Consider the following 26,111-nt stretch of genomic DNA (forward strand, 5'->3'; position numbering starts at 1 on the left):
ATACTGTCTTATCAACACACACACACACAAACACACATATATATACGCATATATATATATATATATATATAGATCTACATACATATATGTATATATACATACCATATGCATACACACATATACTGTATGTAAACATATGCAAATGTATGTACTTGTATACATATATATATATATATATATATACAGAAAGGGAGAAAGAGAAAAAATAAGGAAAAAGAGAAGTTTTTACATAGAGGAAGTCGTGAGGAGAAGCAGATAGTGGCAAGGAGAGAGAAGCACTGAGCCACAGAGTTTGTGGAGTTTAGAAGAGAGAACATCGTCACAAAGAAATCTCCACTGGGACAGATGCCTCCGGTCCTTCAGTATGTGCTGTTCTTCACGGTGGTTTACACCTTCGCAAAAGGTGAGGATCAGCCATTTTTATATTTTTATTTACCTGTTTTTGCCTATTTTTTGCCTACCTATTTTGATTGATGTATGAATGTGTCACATGAGGATATATTTCATTATCATCTTGTGCTCATTTAAGGATGGAGACGATGGTGCTGGTTTCTACTGATGATAGATCATCCAATGTCTTTATCTTTCTGCCTTTCTGAGCTGAAGTTAGTAAGCGTTGACTTCTGGACAATCTGAACTATATTATTATATATTGTATTATATAACATTATTATATATTATATATTCTAGAACTCAAGAGGTCTTGAACATAATAGAACCAACCCATTAGAACCAACCCAGTAGGAAAACAATAGACCCAACCCAATATAACCAACCCAGTAGGAAAACAATAGACCCAACCCAATATAACCAACCCAGTAGGAAAACAATAGACCTAACCCAATATAACCAACCCAATAGAAATCCCATAAAACAAACCCAATAGGAACACAACAGAACCAACCCAATACAACCAACCCAATAGGAACACAATAGAAACCCAGAGAACAGTGAAAGAGGAAGAACGCCAGGATTACTTCACAGAGTTTACAGAAAGTCTGATTCAGCCTTTCGAGAGGATCCTTGTTCCCTGTCCTGAGAAGTGTCTGGTGAAATACACAAACAACCACGCACCAGAATAGAACCATAGCATGGTGAAAGAAAAGTTGTAGTAGTAGTACTGTCTCAACATTGGAGAGTACGCGTTACAACAGAAAGCACCGAGGGCATGCCCAGGTAAACTGAACAGAGCCGGCACCTTATCTCAGAGTTATTCCATGGTAGTGGGTCAATATATTTACATCATGTATAAAATGCTCATCCAGCCTAAATCGAATATGTTGCACAAATGAAGAAGAAGCAGGTGACATCTGATGAAGGACTTTAAGAAGAGCCCTGCTTTGTGTGCTTAATTCTGATTAGTGATCTCTAGAGACATCAGCACTGACAGCTTGTTGTTGTTATTGATTGATTGACAGTTGGGCATTTACGTTGTGAGCCTAATGGGCGGAGTCGGTAGGTTTGTGAACGGGAGTCTCAGGCGGCGAGTGGGTTGAACAACACCCTCGTCATGAGCCGAGCCATCACATGGTTTCAGTTCATGTGCCCAGAAAGGGTTTTCCTTCATTCGTCTCTTGCATAACGGTTCCCGCCTGTTTAGACAGAAAACATCTCTTGGACAACCGTTCTGTTCAGGCTGAAAACATCTCCCCTTTCATCACAATCTCACAACAGTTTTCAATTCATGTTTTCAGGAGAGATTGAAGGTCTTTATAAGGTCTATCAATACTAATAATAGGTTACTTTAAAAAAGTACTGCAAGCCAAATCGGTTACTCATATCATCACTTTGCCTGCTTGAGGTTTTTTTTCTGAGAATAACATACCCAAAGTAAATAGAGTACGTCTCCACGATGCTAGAGCTGGAATATGTAATCTAGTACTGCAAGCCTATTGGGATATCTTAAAAACAACTGCATCCCTATCTCTGTTATGGTTATAGCTAAAGTATAGTTATTGTTATAGTCAGTTATAGTTAATATGTAAGGGATAATGTATAGAACACTAATACACTAATATTATCGGGAAATAAGCCCCAACAGGGTGAACCGGACACCGACGCGAAGCGTCGCCCTGTCTGGGTTTATTTTCAATAATGACCGGCGATATTCTATACATTTTCCCGCTTATTACATGGCTATTTGCAAAAATGAAAAAATAACTTATAACAAATGAATTTACAATTCATAGTGTTGCATTCATAGTGTTGATCAGCAGAGAAATAGTCCGCCAAAGACGTTGACGTCTCTTAGAAACTGAATCCGCTGTAGTTAATAAGTTACCAGACTACTTGTGGAGTGATACGAAAGACGTGAAAAAATCCACTTTCCTTGACAGCGGTCATTATATGCTTTATTATATGCATTATTGAAAAATAATTCACCACCGGAAGTCGGGAAGGCCCATGCAAGTGAACGGAGCGTTCCACAGCATTGAGAAGAGCCGTGTAATAAGTAGGGATATTAACCAATTAGTTATGGTTACATTAAAAGTTAGTTAAAGTTATAGTAAAGTCTTGTTTTCTCCACAGAAACCCCCTCCATGACTCTGAACACCAGGTTGTACCCCAATGGGTCGGAGGTCGAGTTGGCTGCGGGTTCTGCCTTCACCCTGCATTGTCACGGTAACGGTTCCTCCGCTGGCTGGTCCAGCTCCGCCTTCTCGCTGCGTCTGGAAGACTCCTTGGGTCGCACCCTGAAGGTGGGACGCTCAGTACCCCGACACACGGGGACCTACCGCTGTGGGGACGCCTGGATCCACCTCTACGTCAGAGGTCAGACCTTAACCTGAACCTGCCAACCCTGAACCTACCAACCCTGAACCTACCAACCCTAGACCTACTAACCCTGAACCTACCAACCCTAGACCTACTAACCCTGAACCTGCTAATGACCCTAACCTTCTAACCCTACTTACCCTGAACCTCCTAACCCTGACCCTAACCCTACTAACCCTAAACCTAACCCTAAACCTACTAACCCTAAACCTGCTAACCCTAAACCTGCCTGTCTGCCTGCCTGCCTACCTACCTGTCTGTCTACCAACCTGTAACCTGTCTGTTTCCCTCAGACTCTGCCACTGTGTTCGTGGTTCCCAAACGAATTCCTACCCTGGAGGAGGGGCGGGACTTCCTGTTGGAGTGCTTGGTGACCGACCCGTCCGTCAGCCAGCTGGTGCTCCGGCGGGAGCGGGAGCCGGGGGGGCTGCCCCCGGGCATGGCCGTGACCTTTGACCCCCGGCGAGGGGCTCTGATCCGGAACGTGAGCCTGGCCTTCAGGGGGAGCTACGTCTGCTCTGCTCGGAAGGAGGGCAGAGAGTTCACCTCGACGCCTTTACTCCTGCTGGTGGACGCCAGTAAGCAGTCCTCCGTATTAATGCCAACTCATACCTCTACTTAATAATGCCATTATCCACTACAGGAACATTTATATTAACGTAGAGGGCATTTAGCAGATGCTTTTATCCAAGGCAACTTACAATAATAGTCGGTACAGTAAGGATGTTCATAGAAACAAGTGCCAAGTACTAACAACAGGGGGTTAACCCATTCCCCGTACCCTAACCCTAACCCTAACCCTACTATCTTCTGTCTGTCTGTCTGTCTGTCTGTCTGTCTGTCTGTCTGTCTGTCTCCCCTAGGGTTGCTTGGTCCTCCTGTCGTCTCCATAGGTCAGGGTTCTTATATTCGTGTCGTGGGAGAGAGTTTGGAGATAACCTGTCTCGCAACCAACCCCAATCACAGAGTCATTGTTACCTGGACACACACACACCTAAAGGTACCCACACACCTGGAAACACACACACACACACACACACACACACACACACAGACACCTACAGGTTCACACTTACGCACACCTCCACCTACTGAATGAGGTGATGAGCTGGTATTGTGTGCAGGGGCTGAACGTGACGGACGGGCAGGAGAATAATGACAAGACGTTCCACAAGAACCTCACGGTCACCCTCGACTCGGTCCAGAGGCGGCACAGCGGTCGTTTCATCTGCACAGCCACCAACCAGGCTGGCATCGCCACGGCAACCGCCAACCTGACCGTAGTCGGTGAGATAATCATCACTTTATATATATTAATATATATTATATTTGGTATGTCACCTTTGATATATATGTGATCTATTGTTCCCCCCCCCAGATGCTCCTTACCTACGGGTCTACCTCCAGCCTGTCCGGCAGGCTAACGTTAGCACCGTGCAGATGACTGAGAGGCTAGTGGTGGATGCTAGCGCTAACACAACCTTTAGCTCTGGCGGGGCTAACGGTAGCGCCGGGGCGGAGGCTAGCGTGGTGGAGGTGTGGGAGGGGCGGGACGTGAAGCTGTCCTTCCTGACGGAGGCGTACCCTCCACTGCGGCACCACCAGTGGGACACACCGTGGCTGAATAACACCTCGCATCAGGAGAGCGCCATCAGCCAGCCCGACAGGTGAGAGCCACTAACCAGTGACGGACTGGACCGTCTGGCATTTGGGCAGATGCCAGAAGAACCGCGGCTTCTCGTGGGCCGTTTGGCTTCTCGTGGGCCGTTTGGCTTCTCGTGGGCCGTTTTGGGCCGGCCAATCACGGAGCGGCATGCTTGTTGGGATCGCGCGGCCCCACCGTCGCAACGGCGGCCCCGCATTATCTATCCCCCCCCCCCCCACCCACCCACCAGTGTTGACCTGGTCAGCCTCCCAACCAGAACACAGCAACAGTACATCTCCTGTACTGCTGTCATAACAGAAGGTTCCAGGTTGAAAAGTCAAAAGTGAATTCAAGTCAAAATGAATTTAAGATCATATTTGATGATGTGTTTCGTGTAGGTTGGAATCGTGGCTGCTTCTGAGACGCGTCAGGTTTGAGGACCGGGGGAACTACAGATTCTTCTTCTCTTCTCTGGTTTCCAGTGGCTCCCATACCATCGATCTCCGGGTTTACAGTAAGACCGCCCCCTGCTGGCCACACCCCGATGATGAGGCTTGAAAAATGACATCATGATTCTTATTGGATGGTTTGTTTCAGGATCTCCGTCCGTGATTATCAGACTGACTGGGAATCAGACTCTCACCTGCTCCAGCTCAGGGTACCCTCTGCCCTCACTCCACTGGTACAGGTGTCCTTGGAGCTCTGACACGTATGTACAATTACCACTAATTACACAGTGACTAGCTTACCACACTTCCCATATTTAGTCTAACAGACATGTTTTATGGTACCTGTTGATAATCATTTCATTTGAATGAATAATAATAATATTATAAACGTATAATAAAGTGAAGATCTCATTGTTTGTTTATTCATACTTCATATTAATTTATGCTAGCGTTTGACAATCATGTCATTTGAATGAATGATAATAATGATCTGATCTTGTTGCATGGCAGCTGTGGGGATAATGCCACCTATCAGCTGCCAGAGGCTGACCAATCAGGAGAGACCAAGGTGCTGAATGAGGAAGTTCACAGGGAGCTGGCCTTGACGTCCAACAGTGATGATGTCACAGTGGAGTGCGTTGCCAGAAGCCAAATGGGCGTGTCTCGTGACGTCTACGTCTCTTGTAAGGCTCTAGAAAAATACTGTATACAGTAACTCTATAATACTACTGTAAACAGTAACTATATAATGCTACTTTAAACAGTCACTATAAAACTACTGTATACAGTAACTATATAATACTACTGTAAACAGTAACTATATAATACTACTGTAAACAGTAACTATATAATGCTTCTTCAAACAGTAACTAAAATACTACTGTACACAGTAACTATGATACTACTCTATACTCTAATACTATAATACCAACTTAAACAGTTACTATAATACTACTGTATACAGTATCTATACTAATACTGTATATACAGTTATTCTATAATACTACTGTACACAGTAACTATAATACTACTGTATAAAGTAACTCTTTAATACTACTGTACACAATAACAGACGTTGCATATATATAAGATATGAGAGACATTTAGAGATATAAAGAGATATAGAAAAAGTGTTTCCTACCCCACAGATTTGACCCTCCCTTCAACCAGGCCAGAAAGACATGTCTACTTCCCCTCTCTTCTGATTTGGTCGTCCAGCACTGCTCTGGTCCTCCTCCTCCTCCTATTGGCTCTCCTCTACAAGTACAAACAGGTGAAGGACCACCTGCAGCGTTACGCCCCCTGACCTCTCCCTCCCCCATGACCCTACTAACCCTTTGACCCCTGATGGTTCTCCTGCCCAGAAACCCCGCTATGAGACCCGCTGGAAGATCATTCACGCTAACCAGGGCAACCAGTACAGCTTCATCGACCCCACCCAGCTGCCCTACAACGACATGAAGTGGGAGTTCCCCAGAGAGCAGCTTCAGCTGGGTACCGCTTCACACCTCTAGAGCTTTATACAACACCTGGTACCGCTACATACAACACCTGGTACCGCTACATACAACACCTGGTACCGCTACATACAACACCTGGTACCGCTACATACAACACCTGGTACCGCTACATACAACACCTGGTACCGCTACATACAACACCTGGTACCGCTACATACAACACCTGGTACCGCTTCACACCTCTAGAGCTTTATACGACACCTGGTAACGCTACATACAACACCTGGTACCACTACATACGACACCTGGTACCGCTACATGCAACACCTGGTACCGCTTCACATCTCTAGAGCTTTAGACAACACCTGGTACCGCTACATACAACACCTGGTAACACTTCACATCTATAGAGCTACATGCAATACACAACATATAAACATATATATCTCTACATATATTTTATATATATATATATATATTTTGTTACATGTATAAATGTAGATATGTGTGTGTATGTGTGTGTGTGTGTGTGTGTGTGTGTGTGTGTAGGCCTGGTGGTGGGGGCTGGGGCCTTTGGGAAGGTGGTGGAGGCCACAGCCTACGGACTGGGAGAGGAGGACAGCATCAAGAAAGTAGCGGTCAAGATGCTGAAACGTGAGTCTCTCTCTCTCTCTCTCTCTCTCTCTCTCTCTCTATCTATGTGTGAGTGTCTGTGTAATAGTGTAAATATCTAATGTGTTAAATGTGTGTGTGTGTGTGTGTGTGTGTGTGTGTGTGTGTCTGGCTGTGTGTGTAACAGCCAGTGCTCATTCAGAGGAAAGTGAGGCTCTGATGTCAGAATTGAAGATTCTGAGCCACCTCGGTTACCATGACAACATCGTCAACCTGCTGGGCGCCTGCACCCGCGGAGGTAACATCCCAATATACATCTATATGACATCATACATATATGACATCATACATATGTACATATGACATCATACATATATGACATCATACATATGTATGTATATATATAACACCATACATATGTATATATATGACATCATACGCATGTTTACATTTACATTTTGGGCATTTAGCAGACACTTTTATCCAAAGCGATTTACAAAAAGTACATTTGGCAGAGAAACAACAATATATCACCATTGTTACAGTAAGGATGTTCAAAGAAACAAATGCCAAGCGCTGATGATGTCATATATATGTTTGAGATAGATACATAGATATATTACTACCTATTATACTACTACAAACATTATACATACAGAATAAACATATATGTATACGTTTGTGTGTGTGTGTGTAGTATTCTTTATATACCTCTTGAATCCTAGCTCCTGTATCCTACCTCCTGCTTCCTACCTCCTGTAGGTCCCATGCTGATGATCACAGAGTACTGTTACAACGGTGACCTCCTCAACTTTTTGCGTGGGAGGGCGTCCATCTCAGATGTAGAAGAGGGGTATAAAAACATGGAGGAAAGCAGTCGCAGGTAACTCCAGCCCCTACCCGCTAACTCTACCGTCTTATTCTACACCCTACCCTTTTACTCAAACCCCCAACTCCTAACTCGGCACCCTAACGTGTGTATGTGTGTGTGTGTGTGTGTGTGTGTGTGTGTGTGTGTGTGTACTTGAACGTGCCATCTCTAACCAACTGTTCTCCTATCTCTCACTCAAACACATTGCTTGACCCTCACCAGTCAGGCTTCAAGAAGGCACACTCCACTGAGACGGCTCTCCTCATGGTGACTGAGTCCCTCCGTGCTGCCAGAGCCTCGTCCCTCTCATCGGTTCTCATTCTCCTCGACCTGTCTGCAGAATTTGACACGGTGAACCACCAGATCCTCCTTGCCACTTTCGCTGAACTTGGCATTGCTAAATTGGCCCTATCCTGGTTCACATCTTACCAGTCGACTCGCACCTATCAGGTCACATGGAATGGCTCCTTGTCCAAACCTTGCACACTTGATACTGGTGTCCCTCAAGGCTCTGTACTGGGGCCCCTTCTGTTCTCCCTCTATACCAGATCTCTAGGCTCTGTAATTACATCACACGGTTTTTCATATCACTGCTATGCCAACGACACTCAGCTATTCCTCTCTTTCCCCTCCTCTGACAAAGCCTTGATTGCAACGCGCATATCTGAATGCGCATTGAGAGACTGAGCTCCTCCTAATACCGGGGAAAGATTGCCCACACTTGGACTTACTGGTCACTGTCGAGAACATCACTGTCTCCAACTGCCAGAAACCTTGGTGTGGTAGTAGACAACCAGTTATGTTGCACTGCCAACATCACCACAGTGGCCCGATCCTGCAGATTTGACTGCAGACTTTACAACATCCGCAGGATACGGCCCTTCCTCACAAGGGAAGCAGCTCAGCTTCTAGTCCAAGCGCTGGTCATCTCCCGCCTGGACTACTGCAACTCGCTCCTAGCTGGACTCTGTATCTCTGCGATTAAACCTTTGCAGCGTATCCAGAACGCGGCAGCGCGCCTCATTTTCAACCTACCTAAATTCTCCCATGTAATTCCCCTCTTCCGCCACCTCCACTGGCTCCCTGTAGTAGCCCCTACCGCTCCTACCTACCTCCAAGCCTTGGTCAAACCACACACCCCAGCTCGATCCCTCCGCTCAACTACCTCAGCTGGACGTCTGGTACCGGCATCACTAAGAGCAACCAAAGCTAAATCACAATTCTCTATCTTGGGACCACAGTGGTGGAACGAGCTCCCTGCTGATGTCAGGACCACAGAGTCACTCACCAGCTTCCGCAAACGACTCAAAACCCACCTGTTCAGAGTTCACCTAGACTCTACATAGCCATTCAGTCCCTTATTTGCCTGTTGCACTATTGTTTGTTGTATGTCCTGGCACTTAATGATCACACTTAATGCAGGTTGTATTCATTCATTTTACTTAATTGTGTAGCATGTACTTAATTGCGTTGTGCATGCATGTTGTGTAGCATGTACTTAATTGTGTAGCATCTGCAGTAGCTAGCTATCACTGCTGTATACGGGGAATGGGGTTAGCCTGGCGATTGTTAGTACTTGCACTTCGTTCTATGAACATCTTTACTGTACCAACGGCGATATATTGTTTCACTTCTTATGACAAATGTACTTATTGTAAGTCGCTTTGGATAAAAGTGTCTGCTAAATGCCCTAAATGTAAATGTGTGTGTGTGTGTGTGTGTGTGTGTTTAACAGTGACAGTGGAATCTCCTGTTCTGAATACCAGGAAATGCAGCAAGTTAACCATCCTCACAACCCACACACACTCCAAGGTATAACAAGCACACACACACACACACACACACACACACACACACACACACACACACACACACACACACACACACACACAATACGTACTTTCACGGTGTAGTTACACAAGTAAGTACTGCTACAGTGTAGGATAAGGCATTACAATAAGGAGACGTTAATTAACCATTCATTAGCATTAGTTAAAGCACTAATAAGCAATTAAAAAGCATTTCATTCAAAGTAAACTAAATTGTGGATATTGTTACATTGAGTTGCAAAGGTTTGTATGTTAACAGTGTAGTAACGCAAGTTGGTGTAAGGAACCAACATTGAAGAACATGTACCTCTTACCTGTCAGGTGAGGAGAACGGTAGATTCAGCCTCCTGGATCTCTTCCAGTTCTCCCACCAGGTGGCCCAAGGGATGGACTTCCTGTCATCGAGGAATGTAAGACACACACACGCACATGCACACACACACACACACACACACACACACACACACACACACACACACACACACACACACCTTTCTCTCCATCTGACCATCTCTCTCCCGGTCTGTGTAAAGTGTATCCACAGGGACGTTGCTGCCAGGAACGTGTTGCTGACTGAGTTCCGCGTGGCCAAGATCTGTGACTTTGGTCTGGCTCGCGACATAACGGACGATGACAACTACATCATCAAGGGGAATGTGCGTTACATTCACGTCCACTCTCGTCTCATTCCAATTTCACCTGTACTCTAATCTCTCATATAATCTCTAATCTAATACCATCTAATCCAACTAATCCTAATTTAGTATCTAATCTCAAATTGTATTCTATCTCAATGTATCTCTGATCTAATCCCATCTAATCTATAAAAGAATCCCATTCCATCAAATCTCAAATTGTATTGCATTTGGTCTAATCTCTAATCTAATTGCATTGTATCTAATATATTGTCTAATGTAATCCCATCTAATCTACTGTCTAATGTAATCCCATCTCATCTACTGTCTAATGTCATCCAATCTAATCTGGAGAGTGCTGCTGGCTGCAGGGACTACACATAGTTTAATCAGCTCTTTCAACAAACTACAGTAGCCGTTAGTTCTGACAGTGTGTTTCTCTCTGGATGTTTGGTGTGACCTGAACAGGCCCGGCTGCCAGTGAAGTGGATGTCTCCAGAGAGCATCTTCCAGTGTGTTTACACCACGCAGAGCGACGTCTGGTCCTACGGAGTTCTGCTGTGGGAGATCTTCTCTCTGGGTACTCTACTACTAGTACTGTACATTATATAGTATGTAGTATGTGCTAGTATATACATACTGGTGCTACAGTAAACATGTTAATATCTATCTAACCAACTCATTTCTATATCTAAAGTCTGGGTACTACTGGTAACATAGTTAAAATGATATATTGTATATACTTGAACTGTAGCATAACCCCCTTTTTATCTCTCTTTATCTGTCATGTCTTTATCCATAACCTCATGTCTCTAAGATTCGAGAACCTCATATCTTTCTTGAGAACCTCATAACTGGAGAGCCTCATATCTCCGTCTCCTCACCATGGGAGTCCTCTTGTCAAGGCCCGACTGTGTCTCCGTCTGTGCAGGTCAAAGTCCGTACCCCAACGTGGTCGTGGACGCCTACTTCTACAAGATGATCAAGGCCGGCCGCCACATGTCCAAGCCTGACTTCGCCACTGCAGAGATGTAAATAACTTATTATTTTAACATTGTTAAATTAACTGTGAATAATAATTAGAGTTCAGTTAATCTACAGAATAACCAATAATCAATATCGTCCTCTGGAGAGGTTTCCCAGAGAGTGTCTGGATTTAACCAGTGAGCTGCCACCCATCCTCTCCCCCTCCTCTTTACTCTCCAGATACCAGCTGATGATTGGCTGTTGGAATTTAGAGCCCACCCACAGACCAACATTCACTGAGATTGGCCAGTTGATTAAGAACCTCCTCCCCACCAATGAGGCAGTGACGCATCAAAATGACCCGGTAAGAGAGAAAACCAATAGGATTAGTCATGCTGATGACAAAGTATAGAAATGTCATTGATTTACCTCAAATATGTTGTGTCCCTTAACGTTCAGACCTGAACACTTACCTCATGTTGTGTCCCTTAACACTTAACTCTGATACGTCCCTTAGTGTTCAGACCTTAACACTTAACTCTGAAACGTCCCTTAGCGTTCAGACCTGGACAGACAGCAGAGTGTTGGGACAGCAGACCAAAGGCTCAAATCAGAGACTGAAGACGGCCCTCAACAAGGTAATGGCTCGGACAGCTTCCGCAAGAGACTCAAGACTCACTAGTTCAGAGTTGACCTGGTCTCTGCATAGCCTCCCTCCTTACCCCCCACCGCCCCCTCCTCCTCCCTTACTCTCCTAAAAACAAAATTATAATATATATATTGCATATATAATAATATATATACAGTATATTGCTAAAAATGGTCCTCTTGTAAAGTCCTCTCCCAATGTCATCTCCTAGTGTCCTCTCCTAGTGACCTCTCTTTGTTTCCTTTTCTAGTTTTCTCTCCTTGTGACCCCTCCTTGTTTCCTCTCCTAGACGTCTTTGAGGAGGCGGAGCCTCTCATGAGGAAGATGATGAAGAACGTGTACCACTAATATGAAATTAATATATTATATATATTAATGTGTTCATATGCCACATATTATAGACAATATATATTAACAGATCTGTTAATATACTATACATTACATTATATATAGTACATGATATAGTATACTTTATAATAGATATTATATATTACCATGTCTGTTAATATAATGTATTATGTATGATACATGATACAGTCTATAATAAATACTATTTTATACATACAATATTACCATGTCTACTGAGAGTGACATTATATATAGACACTATATATTTATAATATAGCATTATATATAATATAGTAGACAGTATAAAGTATAAAAGTATAAACTACAGAATAAGCCATGTTATATATTGCATATAATGTAGTTTTTATTTGGTGCAATATATTATTATACTACTACTATAATGTACTCTTTATTATATAGTATATAGTAACAACTTTTTTATTATGTTGATAACATTATTCTGCTTGATTATTTTTATATGTTTTTTTATATGGATGTTTGAATTTGAATTTGAATTTTTTTTTATTTTAAATTGTCAATTTCTTCAATTAACTGATAATTGTATTTACTTAATTGATTTGAAAGAATAGGAAATGTGAGATAAAAAGAAATAATCTCATGTTTTGTGTTTAACGATTACGATGTGGGCGGGGCCTTACTGTAACTGAAGGGATGTGGGCGGGACCTAACTCTTACAGTGTAGAGATGAGGGCGGGACCAAACTCTTACAGTTTAGGGTTGTAGGCGGGGCCTAACTCTTAATGTGTAGAGATGTGGGCGGGGCCTAACTCTTACTGTGTAGGGTTGTGGACAGGGCATTTTAAATATTAATACTAATAAAAAACTGTATTTTCATTGAAATTAAAAAAAAAAGTAATCATTAAACATTTAAAATCAGCACTAGACATGTTGGGTCTAGGATACAGGGCACAGTGTCAGAACTGGACCTAGGGTACAGTTTCTTTACTGTGTCTAGGGTACACTATCAGGACTGGGTCTATGGCAGGGGTTCTCAACCACCATGGACCACTACCGGGCCGCTAAGCATTGGCCACCGGGCCACAGAGACTTAGAAATCAAGCTTTATTTTTTATATATGCTGATTCATACTGTTAACAGATGATGAGCAAGCTCATTTTAAATTTTTTATTGACTTGATGCTTACACAGTGTATCACAGTCGTGTTGTTATACTGTTACTGTCTATTAATAAAACTGTTTATATTCTTAATGATGGTCGTGCAGTATCTGTGTTCATTAGATTAGATGAGGCAGGTATATAATGGTGTGTGTCCTGGGTGTAGGGCAGTATCAGTACTGGGTGCCAGTATGGGTGTACTGGTTCTAGCGGAGGGCAGTTACCTTTGAGCTATAGAGTGAAAGACATATCTCTTGTGTTTTGGACTTGAGACGCTGATTAAAGCCCATTAGTCACATGAGTTTGGGTCATTAGCCGTTTTATCTCTAACTCTGAAGGAAGCGTTCCACTGATACACCTGAATGTCCTGGAGACCACAGAGGACGCTAAACAGAAAGGTCTGAGGAAACATTCAGCTGAAGGGATCATACTTTATAGGTTCCTCTGTGAGTAATTAAAGACTTTACATTAATTAAACTTGAACTCTTAAATATTAAATATTGTGAGAAATGTAATAAATCAGATATCATGGTTAGAGTAATGTTCTACTCTTGGGTTAGAAGGTTATAGAAATGTTCTACTCTGGGGTCAGGGGGTTAAAGTCATGTTCATGCTGGGGTTAGATGGTTATAGTCATGTTCATGCTGGGGTTAGATGGTTAAAGTCATGTTAATGCTGGGGTTAGATGGTATGGTAACATTCTGTCCTGGGGTTAGGTGGTTAAAGTCATGTTAATGCTGGGGTTAGGTGGTTATAGTCATGTTAATGCTGGGGTTAGGTGGTTAAAGTCATGTTAATGCTGGGGTTAGATGGTATGGTAACATTCTGTCCTGGGGTTAGGTGGTTATAGTCATGGTAGTGCTGGGGTTAGATGGTATGGTAACGTTGTGTCCTGGGGTTAAGTGGTTATAGTCATGTTAATGCTGGGGTTAGATGGTATGGTAACGTTCTGTCCTGGGGTTAAGTGGTTATAGTCATGTTAATGCTGGGGTTAGGTGGTTATAGTCATGTTAATGCTGGGGTTGGGTGGTTATAGTCATGGTAGTGCTGGGGTGAGATGGTATGGTAACGTTGTGTCCTGGGGTTAGGTGGTTAAAGTCATGGTAGTGCTGGGGTGAGATGGTATGGTAACGTTGTGTCCTGGGGTTAGGTGGTTATAGTCATGGTAGTGCTGGGGTTGGATGGTATGGTAACGTTGTGTCCTGGGCTTAGGGCAGCACCATGAGGAGATCTTGGTCAGAGGTTCTCCTGTTCGTCTTGTGTTTTCTCCTCCTCCTCGTGTGTGTGGGACTCCTGGTTGTGTCCTGGCTCAGCCTGCGACCCGATGGTAGGAGCAAATGACCCCTAAAACAATGAAATGTAACTCAGAACCAAAAATAACTCATATAATTAACTAAATATAACTCATAATACAGCTAAATATAACGATCAATATAAATAAGTATAACTCGTTTATGAAACAAGCAAATATAATATATATCTGATATAATACAAGTAAATATTACTCATATGATACCAGTAAATAAACCTAACCTAAACAAAATGGAACTGGGCCCTGGTGATGATGATGATGGTGATGATGAAGGTTTCTCCCTGGTGGTCGTCAGATAGATCGCCGTTGGAGGGTCGCTTGACGATCACAGAAGGAGTCACCTTCACTGACGACTTGAAGAACTCCTCTAGTCTTCGGTTTAAAGCGCTGGCCTTCGACATCCAGCTCCTGGTAACAACACTCCACCACGCCACACACAAGCCTCAATGCAGCTCCGCTTCTTCTGTAGTTTATCTGTAGCTACCAGAAGGATCAATTATCCTCGGTGGTGGTTGTGTGCCAAGGAAACACTGAGATTATGTTTTGGGTCCCAAGGGTGAAAATGCACCTGCACTACAAGACATACACTCCAAAAACACACAATCTCCAACACCTCGTACCCATAGCAGTTCTGCTGTCTCAGACTCTAGCCTCAAGGTCCACAATACTAGGAATAAAGTATCAGCTCTGTTAGAGCAGTTTTCTCTCTTATGCAAAATACAGTTCATATAACACCAGACCTCTGACCCCAGTGACCTGTGAACCCGCAGGTGTCAGACGCCTTGTGGAGCAACGGGGACTACGACTCCTGCCAGGTCACGGCCTTCAGGTCAGCTTCATGTTTACACCTGATATAATATCATCATTATAATGTAATTAGAACAATATCATTATTTTAAGATCGTATATAAACATATCAATATGTAGGGTATCAGTAAGGTATCAATAGAGTATCAATAGAGTATCAATAGGGTATCAATAGAGTATCAATAGAGTATCAATAGGGTATCAATAGGGTGTCAATAGAGTATCAATAGAGTCTCAGTATGAAGGGTCTCAGAAGGGTGTGTGATGTCATGGGTGTCCAGCAGGGGGGGTGTCTTGGTGACCTTTGACCTATGGTTCCATGGACCTGTCGCAGCCCAGCAGGTGCAGCAGGAGCTGAGGGCGGGGCTTCAGAGCTCTGGCCCCATGGTGATTGACAGCAGCAGTATCCAGATTACAGGTAGACACATTATCCAAACCAGCAGCCAACCGAACACGTCAATCGACATCACAGTGTTCTGGATGAAGTGTGATTGATGTTTTATTACATTAAATTAAATGATATGAGTTTGCCATGATATTATCTATTATCTATTAGAGTGTCTACATTTAACATGTGTATTATGTTGTGGTGGAGGCTAGAACGTCCAACCAAACTATGGGGGTGGCAGTTCAATGCAAATGTTTTTACTCCATATGAACCATAGTTTAGGGTGCTGCTGATAACAGAGGGGTTAAGGTTAAGGGTTAGGGTTACTTTAGGGCTGCTGCTGATGAGACACCTGTTGTCCTCAGAGAGAGAAGAGGAGACCACAGCTCTGCCTACAGCAGGAAGCAGTTCTACGACGGCTGGTGAGCAGCTTTATAGCCTGTAATATATCATTACCTCATGAAATGGCATAAATCTATAACATATAACTATATGTACCTCCACATGAAGGAACATATAAAATCTATAAAACAATGCGGAGGTACATAAGCATAACATATATATAGCCATGTAATGTGCATGTAGTACCTGATGGGGGCGATGTTTCCTCAGTGTGGGGGTGCCCCCCAGCCCAGCGGGCCTGTGGAGATCTGGCCCTCTGTGTCCCAGACGTCTTATTCTGCGATGGACTGCAGAACTGCCCAAACGGCTTTGATGAAGAACAAGAAGTCTGTGGTAAAGCAGGGTTAGGGTTAGGGGGTTGTGTTAGGGTTGGGTTATGGTTAGGGTTATATAGCCAATATAGGGTTAGGTTAGTATAGCCAATATTGGGTTTGGGTTAGGTTAGAATGACGCTAGTTTAGCTTCAATGCTCAACTCCATCGGAAATCATTAATAAAATGGGGACTGAGAGCTGATCAGGACATCAGTGTTGTGCAAGTTCACACTTCACATGAACTAGTTCAAAGTTCAGTTCATACAAAAGAAAATGAATAAATTCACGTTCATAGTTCACCAGTTCAGTTTTGAACTAGTTCATGTTCAGTTCATTAACAGTTTATTTAGAAACCGAAGAAAAACTGTTGGAGTGAGTATTCTGTGCTGATCTTTTAAAATGAATCCTCTCCATCACCTGCTGCCCATCACTACAATCTCAAATTGTTGTGGATATTATTTGTACACCTGTTTCATTCATCACAACTAAGGCAGTAACTCTATTTAATAAACATGTAATCTGGACCTAAGCATCAAATCAGAATGTCACAAAATCTGAACTAGTTCAAGTTCAAGTTCTTTAGTTAAAAATATGTTACGATCAGTTCAAAGTTCATAGAAAAATTAACTTGTTCAATGAACTAGTTATTTTGAACTAGTTCTTTTGAACTAGTTCATGCACAACACTGCAGGACATCACTACTTTAGATTTAGGGATAAGCAGAATTTCAAACATAAAGAAGAAATCACAGGATAGTTGCTTGTCTCCACAGCAACAGCATGTGATGGACAGTTTCTCCTGATGGGACCAACTGGATCCTTCCACGCAGAGTCGTACGATAGCAATGCTCAGTGCCGCTGGGTTATACGGTACCTACTGGCTCTCTACTGTATCTCTACTGACTCTATATTGGCTCTATACTGCTATCTACTGTCTCTATATTGGCCCTCTACTGCTACCTACTGTTCTCTATTGGCTCTCAACTGCTCTACAGGCTCTCTGCCTCTACTGTCTCTCTACTGACTCTCTATTGGCTCTCTACTTTCTCTCTACTGTCTCTAACGCAGGGGTGTCAAACGTACGGCCCGCGGGCCTAATCCGGCCCGGAGTGTAATTTAATCCGGCCCGCCAGATAATATCTAATGTCTATCAGAACTGGCCCGCCGGCATAGTACTGGCCGGGGGGGGGGGGCCGGCATATTGCATTCCAGCGCTAACGCGTTGACACTCGTCTTGGAGCGGTAACTCTGGCGCGTCAACTCCGACAGATCGCAACCCCCCCCCCCCCCCCCCCCCCCGGTCAACAACTCCGGCCCGCGACTTGTCCAAGACTTCAATTTTGGCCCACTGTACAGTTTGAGTTTGACACCCCTGCTCTAACGTTTCCACTGCATCAACCATCTCCACTGAACCTCCACCCTCTACTGTCTCCAGTGTCTCTCTAGTACTAGCCACTGTTTTACTTCTGGGTCTCTCTGTCCGTATCTACTGTGCGTTGGTGTTAATAGCAGGAGAATGTCCTTCATCATTGGTTCTCCTGCTGCTGTGTTTAGGGTGGAGAAGGGCTTGTCCGTAGAGATCAGCTTCCAGGGGTTTGAGACTGAGGAGGAAACCGACGCACTCAGTCTGTATGAGGGCGTCGGGACAGAAAGGCGTCTTGTGTGTAAGTACTTTCACACAGGTATGGAAGTAGTTTCACAAATGCATTGAATTAATTTTTTCCATCAGCGTTTTCCATCCAGACTCGCTCGTCAACTCAGTCTCTACTATCAGTGCTAACTATTAAATATGCTAAAAGTTATCTTCACTATAAATGCTGTTATGTTAAATATGAAATTGTTACTGTTTATTTAACTATTAAAGATATCTATGTATCTATATAGATATAGATATCTATATATATATCTATATATATAACATTACATTTACATTTACATTGTCACTCCCAGCTGTGCTGTCAGGCTCCGCCCCTCCAGGAAATGTGTGGCTTCTTCAGGACCAATCAACTGTTCTGTTTATTTCTGATGAGTTCAACAACCTGCCGGGGTTCAGAGCCACATACAGGGCTGCCAACACCTCCAAGCTCAGCGGTAACATCGTCACACTTCATCACACTACTCTAATCTCATCTGTCTTCAGAGCAACTATAATCATCTAATATCATATGCTATAATATAATATATTCTGTGTTCAGAGGACCTAATAATATAATATAGAACATCATATGATATAACATAACACAACTAAATATAATAGAACATAATAGAATATGAAATAACAATATTATAGAATATACTTAAATATAATGTAAGAACTTCATCTTCTGTAACTGAATATAATATAATATAATAATGGTGCGAGCCCATATTACTAGTGTGTCATTGTGGACCGTGTGTCGTTGGGAGGACGCCATGTAGCGGTACGGTTAGTAGAGCTACAGTAAACGTCCTGATGTAATGACCAGTGTTTTGGCTTTCTTTCAGATGAGCAGAAACTCACCTGTTCCTTTGAGCAAGGCATGTGTTTCTGGAGGCAGAACCCAGAGGAAAGCAACACCTGGATTCGAACCAGCGGCCAAACCTTCCCCCCCTTCACTGGGCCCAGCTCCGACCACACCCTTGGCAACAACTCAGGTTATTTTGGCAACAGCCCAGGTTACCATGGAGGGTGCTAAGGGGAGGTTATTATGGGAGGGTCGTGCTAGGGCACACCTTTGGTTGTTTTTGGGTTGGACTGATTTAACCATAACCACATGACTGAGTCTGCGTTTTGACCAATTACAGGTTATTACCTTGTGACGCCAAGGAGCCCCAGCCAATTAGAGAGCAGTTATTACATGTACAGTCTTCCCCTGACTCCGCCCCCTCAACCCATCTGTCTCAAATTCTGGTAAATTATTCTATAAATGTAAAATCCTTGATTTCGAAATTTCTAAATAAATATACAAATATACATTAATGTTTAATCTAGTTACCATATTTGTTTAGGTACCACATGTTTGGTGAACATGTATATAGGTTGAGGGTGCGACTCAGTGAGCTGCAATCATCTCAACCAAACATGACGGCATCCTCCACTATCGTGTTCCAAAGAGACGGTAACTATGGAGACAACTGGAACTTGGGTCAGGTGACCCTTAACCTAACAACGGAAACCATGGTTAGTACTAGAAAGGCTCAGTATTCATTTCACTTTGACACTTTTATAATCTTTCATAATAAACTAATTAATGATTACAGAATGACTTCCTGTCTGACATTATGACTTCCGGTCTCACAGAACTACTACCTCTACTACCTGTCTTACAGAACGACTTCCTGTCTGACAAAATGACCTCTGGTACTACTTCCTGTCTGTCAGGTTGTGTTCGAGGCACTGAAGCGAGGCGGTATGAAGAATGACATTGCTCTAGATGACATCATCCTGACCAGCGCCCCCTGTGGAGAGGCCCCGCCTGAACCAACCCCTGTCCCTCCACCGACTAAACCACCCGTCATCCCTGGTACTCACTAACCCTAACTTACCCCTGGTTAGTAGTAACTGACCTTAACCCTTTGTTTGTTTTCCTCAGCCGACTGCGGGGGACCCTTTGACCTCTGGGAGCCCGACTCCACCTTCAGCTCTCCAAACTTCCCTCAGGGTTACGGAAACTTAGCTAACTGTATGTTAAAAATACAGCAACATCACTTACTGTATGTTAAAACTACAGAAACATAGATAATTGCATTTAAAGTACATGGGAACAAAGCTTATTTATGTCAAAGTGAAGTGGAAAAAATGGTCATATTAAGCACTCATTTCCATGTTGCTTTGCTCTGCAGGCCTGTGGACGCTCCATGCCAGAGAAGGATGGAACATCCAACTCCATTTCCTGTACTTTGATGTGGAGGCCACCTATGACGTGGTAGAGGTCCGAGATGGGTCGGGGCCAGACTCTAGGCTCCTAGGTCAGGCTTACAACAATGTATAACGATGATTCATATGATTATGAATTGCTTAATAATACATTTTTGTGTTGCTTTAATCACTATTTACTACTATTTTATTAATGCCTGAAAGTGCTTCAGAATTTCTTAACAAACAAATGAAAAAGCACATCCAAAGGCATTAAGAGCAGCAGTGGTTCTCCTTCCAGGAGTCTTTACAGGCACCGACAGACCCTCCCCCGACCTGGTCTCCACAGCCAATCAGGTGACAGTGAGGTTCTTGACGGACAGCACTGGAGCGGCTCGAGGGTTCCAAGCCAACTTCACCTCTGGGCTGAACATCGGCTCTCCGGGTTAGACGTTCCTCTAGTTAACAACTAGTTAATAATAACTAGTTACGCAACTAGTTGAACAAGTCGTCCATCTGTCTTACCTGGTTCTTTGTTCTCAGAGCCATGTGAAGAAGGCCAGTACCAGTGTCTCCTAGGAGACTGTATCCATGGTAATGCTCTTTGTGACGGTGCAGTCGACTGCCCTGACGCCTCTGATGAAGCAGACTGTGGTGAGAACAATTTCTACATAAAATATGATTCTAGATTAGAATATATTCTAGATTTGATGAAGATTTTACATTATATAAGTACAAGAACCAATGTGTACAAACATAGTAGCTAAAACATCAGTAGCTAGACATCCAATATATTTGGATTATTATTATTCATCCTGGTTGTACTTGTACTTTTCTAGTGCACATGCCAGTGTTTAACACAACAAGGCGTCTTCAAATCCAGGACCAGGACATCAACTACACCGTCTGCTCTCGGGACTGGAGCAAACACTTGTCAGACTTCACCTGCTCCTACTTGGGACACAGGTAGGAGCCCCTTGCCTATACCACTGGTAGGAATCCCTCCCTCAGATGTACAACAAGTAGGAACACTCACCTGGACAACAGGTAGGAACACTCACCTGGACAACAGGTAGGAACACTCACCTGGACAACAGGTAGGAACACTCACCTGGACAACAGGTAGGATCACTCACCTGGACAACAGGTAGGATCACTCACTCACCAGCACAAATGAAGGGATAGAGGAGTTAATAACAGACTGTTTCTGTTTGCAGGTCGGGTGAAGCCGCCTCTGTACCAGCAGTGAGGGAGGACTCCCCGTTTGTCAGCATCAACATCAAGCCCAACAAAACACTGGAGCTTAACATGAGGTTCACATGAACAATAACATCACCACAACATGATATAAACCATAACCATCACCATAATCTTAAACATAACATCAACCATAACTTAACATAAAAAAAACAGGAACCATCACATAACATAATAACGTTAACCGTAACATCAACCTCCATTCACACCAGGACCACAACCATCAGGAAATTAACCATAACTAATGTATAAACATAATTTATAACATACTTTTCTGGTTGCGATGTAGTGAAACCTGTGTTGGAGAAGAGGTAATTTCACTGAGATGTGGAAACCAACGTAAGTGAACTGTTATCTTTTACATTTCATAGTTGCTCACATGAATCGCTCTTCAGTGGTATGAAACTGAACAGAACTCATGTCTTCAGCGTGTGGTGTTCGTCTGGTACCGACCACAGCCCCTCTCAGACCGTCTGAGACACAGCACGCAGCAGAGCAACAGATCGATCAAGGTAACAGTCCATTATTCCTATTATTATTATTATTTATCAGCAACCCAGGTTGTTCTGTCCTCTCTTAGTTTCCTCTTCTTGTCTCATCTCCTCTTCTTGTCTCCTCTCCTAGTGTCCCCTCCTTGTCTCCTCTCCTAGTGACCTCTAGTTGTCTCTTCTCCTGGTTTCCTCTCCTTGTCTTCTTTCCTAGTGGCCTCATCTTGAGTCCTCAGCTAGTCTCCCTTCCTAGTGCCTTCTCCTAGTGTCTTTTCCTACTGTCCCCTCCTAGTGCCTTCTCCTAGTGTCCTTTCCTAGTCTCCCCTCCTAGTGTCCTCTCCTAGTCTCCGCTCCTAGTGTCCTCTCCTTGTGTCCTCTGCTTAATGCTCTGTCCACTCATAGTGTCCTATCATTGTGGTCATATCCTTTCATAGAGTCCTCTCCCTCTATCCTCTCCTTGTATCCTCTGCTAGTGTCTTCTCCTTGTGTCCTGTCCTAGTGTCCTTTCCTTGGTTCCTCCCCTAGCAAGTGTCAGAGTGGTGGGAGGGGTAGATGCGGAGAAGGGGGCGTGGCCATGGATCGTCTCTCTTCATTGGCGGCACCGGCATGTCTGTGGAGCCACGTTGATCGACCCCCATTGGCTGGTTACTGCAGCCCACTGCGTCTACGGGTAACTAACCAGCCTACTAACTAGCTCATCTTAGGCCCTCGCTTATCATAGATCCTATCTTGTCTCAGCCAATGGCTAACAACAGCAGGTGCAGACCAAAATGCCGCTGGATGCAATTGAACCTACAAGACCTACAACCAATCAGAGCAGCGAAACATGTGACACGTAAGATGCTAACTTGGATGCTCCCATAGGGCGCTCCTCTACAGTCATCATATTGAACCCGCCCAATATTAGATTAACGGTTGGTCTGGGACAGGTCTGCTGGAAATCTGTCTTAACGGGCGGCGGGCCAGACTCATCTGCCAGAGCAAGAGTCAAATTGCTATCGGCAGTCTTTAGGAGGCCGCCCCTAGTTCTAGACTAGGACTCATTCTGGTTCCAACCGGACCAAAACCATGCAGAGCATTGCAGTGCTAAACCATGCATACATCCAAATGATCATGAATATAATAGTAACCATCATCATAGTACATGAGCTGCCCTTCATTTTCAATTCCAGGAAGAACATCCATGTGAAGCTGTGGAGCGCCGTGCTGGGCCTGCATAGCCAGGGAGATCAGAGCTCCCCTGAGGTCCAGCCCAGAGGAGTGGACCAGATCATCATCAGTAACCAGTACAACAGACTCACCAAGCAGGCCGACATCGCCATGATGCACCTAGAGACTCCAGTCAACCTAACTAGTACGTCACCAGTTAAGCCGAACTCGTAGTGAACCTAGTAGTTCACACAACTAGTAACCATTGTGTATCATTAAGTGTGTTGTTGTGTTGTAAGTTGTGTATTTATTGTGTAGATGTGGTGCAGCCAGCATGTCTCCCAGAAGCGGGGGACGACCCCCCAGCAGGGAGGAAGTGTTTCATCGCTGGATGGGGACACGATGCTGAGCAAGGTGATGACACACACTAATCATTATTCATTATGACCCGCACGCATACATATATATTTATTACACGGCTCTTCTCAATGCTGTGGAACGCTCCGTTCACTTGCATGGGCCTTCCCGACTTCCGGCTGTGAATAATTTTTTGATAATTGACCGTTGCTAAGCATATAATGACCGCTGTCAAGGAAAGTGGATTTTTTCACGTCTTTCGTATCACTCCGCACGTAGTCCGGTAACTTATCAACCCCAGCGTATTCGGTTGCTAAGCGACGTCAACGTCTTTGGCAGACTATTTCTCAACACTACGAATGCTGGTAACAAATAAATTGTAAAAAGACACACCGTGTGAAGGTATTTATTCGTATTAGCAAGTATCCATGTAATAAGCGGGATAATGTATAGAACGCCGCCGGTCATTATTGGAAATAAGCCCCTTCACGGCGAAGAAAGACACCTCCGCTACGCTCCGCTTATTTTCCCGATAATTACTTATTTTCCCGATTGGTCTAAACCAACCAAACCTGATCCTGGTTCTACAGGTTCCCCTGTGAATGTTCTCCAGGAGGCCCAGGTTCCGCTGGTGGACAGGAAGCAGTGCCAGCAGAAACTTCCTCAGTATAACATCACTTCCTCCATGCTGTGCGCTGGGTTTCCTGAAGGGGGGGTGGACTCCTGTCAGGTAACTCGCTTCCCTCAATCAAAACTATGTTTGGTTGAAATAGGTTATGCTAGGCTAGGCTAGGTTAACCTCAGCTAGGGTACGTTAATCTAGGTTAGGCTATGCTAGGCTAGGTTAAATAAAGTTGACTTAAACTAGGCTACGTTAAACTGCCCTAGGTTACACTAGGTTTGAGTATGCTAACTAAGTTGAACTACGCTAGATTAAACTCTACTAGGCAAGATATTATTAAGCTACCGACAAGATGTTTGAAGTTATTTTGTTATTTCATTTGTTCTGTTCCCAGGGCGACTCTGGAGGGCCGCTCATATGTGAAGAAAATAATCACTGGGTCCTAACAGGTACAGATAACCACCTAGCCTAGCTCCTCACAGATACACACCTATCCTAGCTCCTCACAGGTACAGATACACACCTAGCCTAGCTCCTCACACTCACCTAGCCCAGCTCCTCACAGATACACACCTAGCCCAGCTCCTCACAGATACACACCTAGCCTAGCTCCTCACAGATACACACCTAGCCTAGCTCCTCACAGATACTCACCTAGCCCAGCTCCTCACAGATAACCACCTAGCCTAGCTCCTCACAGGTACAGATACACACCTAGCCTCTCACGGGTACAGATACACACAAACACATTCATACACAGTATCAATACACTGACACGCAGTATCACTATGGGCACACACACACTGCTAAGTGAGTCTCAGGTGGTTACAGTCTTAACAAGCTATTTCTTCCTCTGTGGTTCAGGCGTGACGTCGTTCGGTGTGGGCTGTGGACGGCCCGGGCTCCCTGGGGTCTATGCCCGGGTCTCAGCCTTCACCCCCTGGGTCGCCCGCACCAGGCGCTCCCGCCTGCCAGAAGTGACATCACTTCCTGTCGCCCGCGACCGATCCTAGAGCAGTGACATCAACCTCCTCCTCCTCCAAGTAATTTTATGACGAGTGATTCACCCACCACTCAGTTAATGAGACGCACGTTGTGCTTCAAACTCCACAGAATCTCAGCATGAAGAATGATTTGATGTGTTGTGAGCAGGCTGGATGTCACGCTAGCTAACAGAAACAGATCTGACCGTTTGTACTGTGATGTACTTCCTGGCCAAACAGGAACTGTTATCATCAAGAGAGAGTAGAGCAAGCATATCTCCAGGGTTAAGGCTAACCCTAACATTTTGTATGTTAAAGATCATCCCTAACATGTACCATGTTAGGCTAAGGGTTAGGGCTAACATAACAAACTTAAAATTTGTTATCAAGAAAAGAAAATGGGACAAATAAAATGATTCGAGTTTTGACTCCAGTTGTTTTTAATGTACATCTTCATTATAAAAGTGAACTGATACCATGTGGACCGCGGCATGGTACGACCCATAATCACCTCCTAATTAACATAAGGAGGTGAAAGATAAACATGTTGAGCCCCATGCTCTATGTCCTAATGACAAGATTGGGATAAATTCATTAACTCATCATTAACTCATTTATTATAACATTGTCGCTATCCCTAAGGAACATAAATGTTATTTTAAGTTTGAAAACATTGTTGCCTGTATTTGGGCATACGATTTTACATATCATCTCTCTCTCTCTCTACAGAGAGAGATCTATATACATACATGCATACATACATACATACATACATACATACATACATATATATATATATAGTAGATAGATCATATATTTATAT

The 26,111-nt window shown here is 43.8% G+C and overlaps 2 protein-coding genes across 2 annotated transcripts; both read left to right on the forward strand.

Moving 5' to 3' along the window:
- The first annotated feature begins 282 nt into the window (after positions 1 to 282).
- csf1rb (colony stimulating factor 1 receptor, b) lies at positions 283 to 13,469 on the forward strand. The gene is made up of 22 exons (XM_084474531.1): positions 283 to 403; positions 2,530 to 2,772; positions 3,069 to 3,353; positions 3,639 to 3,775; positions 3,900 to 4,062; positions 4,154 to 4,442; positions 4,819 to 4,934; positions 5,018 to 5,129; positions 5,380 to 5,552; positions 6,018 to 6,142; positions 6,234 to 6,363; positions 6,879 to 6,983; positions 7,129 to 7,239; positions 7,704 to 7,824; positions 9,548 to 9,624; positions 9,963 to 10,051; positions 10,175 to 10,297; positions 10,745 to 10,856; positions 11,208 to 11,307; positions 11,483 to 11,606; positions 11,799 to 11,880; positions 12,181 to 13,469. Exons 1-22 carry the CDS (start codon positions 346 to 348, stop codon positions 12,237 to 12,239), a joined length of 2,934 nt encoding a protein of 977 aa, XP_084330657.1. The 5' UTR covers positions 283 to 345; the 3' UTR covers positions 12,240 to 13,469.
- Positions 13,470 to 13,738: 269 nt separating this feature from the next.
- Positions 13,739 to 25,318, forward strand: tmprss15 (transmembrane serine protease 15; the record flags this gene model as incomplete). The annotated part of the gene is made up of 28 exons (XM_084474428.1): positions 13,739 to 13,774; positions 14,589 to 14,703; positions 14,984 to 15,099; positions 15,459 to 15,517; positions 15,777 to 15,913; positions 16,249 to 16,305; positions 16,496 to 16,618; positions 17,371 to 17,467; positions 18,152 to 18,261; positions 18,548 to 18,688; positions 19,082 to 19,252; positions 19,382 to 19,487; positions 19,586 to 19,757; positions 19,959 to 20,100; positions 20,170 to 20,259; positions 20,420 to 20,545; positions 20,734 to 20,877; positions 20,976 to 21,086; positions 21,272 to 21,398; positions 21,650 to 21,745; positions 21,979 to 22,028; positions 22,118 to 22,201; positions 22,703 to 22,847; positions 23,350 to 23,531; positions 23,645 to 23,740; positions 24,274 to 24,413; positions 24,700 to 24,754; positions 25,170 to 25,318. 28 exons carry the CDS (start codon positions 13,739 to 13,741, stop codon positions 25,316 to 25,318), a joined length of 3,177 nt encoding a protein of 1,058 aa, XP_084330554.1.
- Positions 25,319 to 26,111: the final 793 nt, after the last annotated feature.

Source organism: Micromesistius poutassou (assembly GCF_964030765.1).
Source record: "Micromesistius poutassou genome assembly, chromosome: 10".
In the NCBI taxonomy this organism is placed as follows: domain Eukaryota; kingdom Metazoa; phylum Chordata; class Actinopteri; order Gadiformes; family Gadidae; genus Micromesistius; species Micromesistius poutassou.

Coding starts and splice junctions, on each gene's coding strand:
- csf1rb (XM_084474531.1), top strand. CDS start 346: ATGCCTCCGGTCCTTCAGTATGTGCTGTTCTTCACGGTGGTTTACACC. Junction 3,776..3,899: donor GGACACACACACACCTAAAG/GTACCCACACAC, acceptor TATTGTGTGCAG/GGGCTGAACGTGACGGACGG. Junction 10,857..11,207: donor GTGGGAGATCTTCTCTCTGG/GTACTCTACTAC, acceptor CCGTCTGTGCAG/GTCAAAGTCCGTACCCCAAC.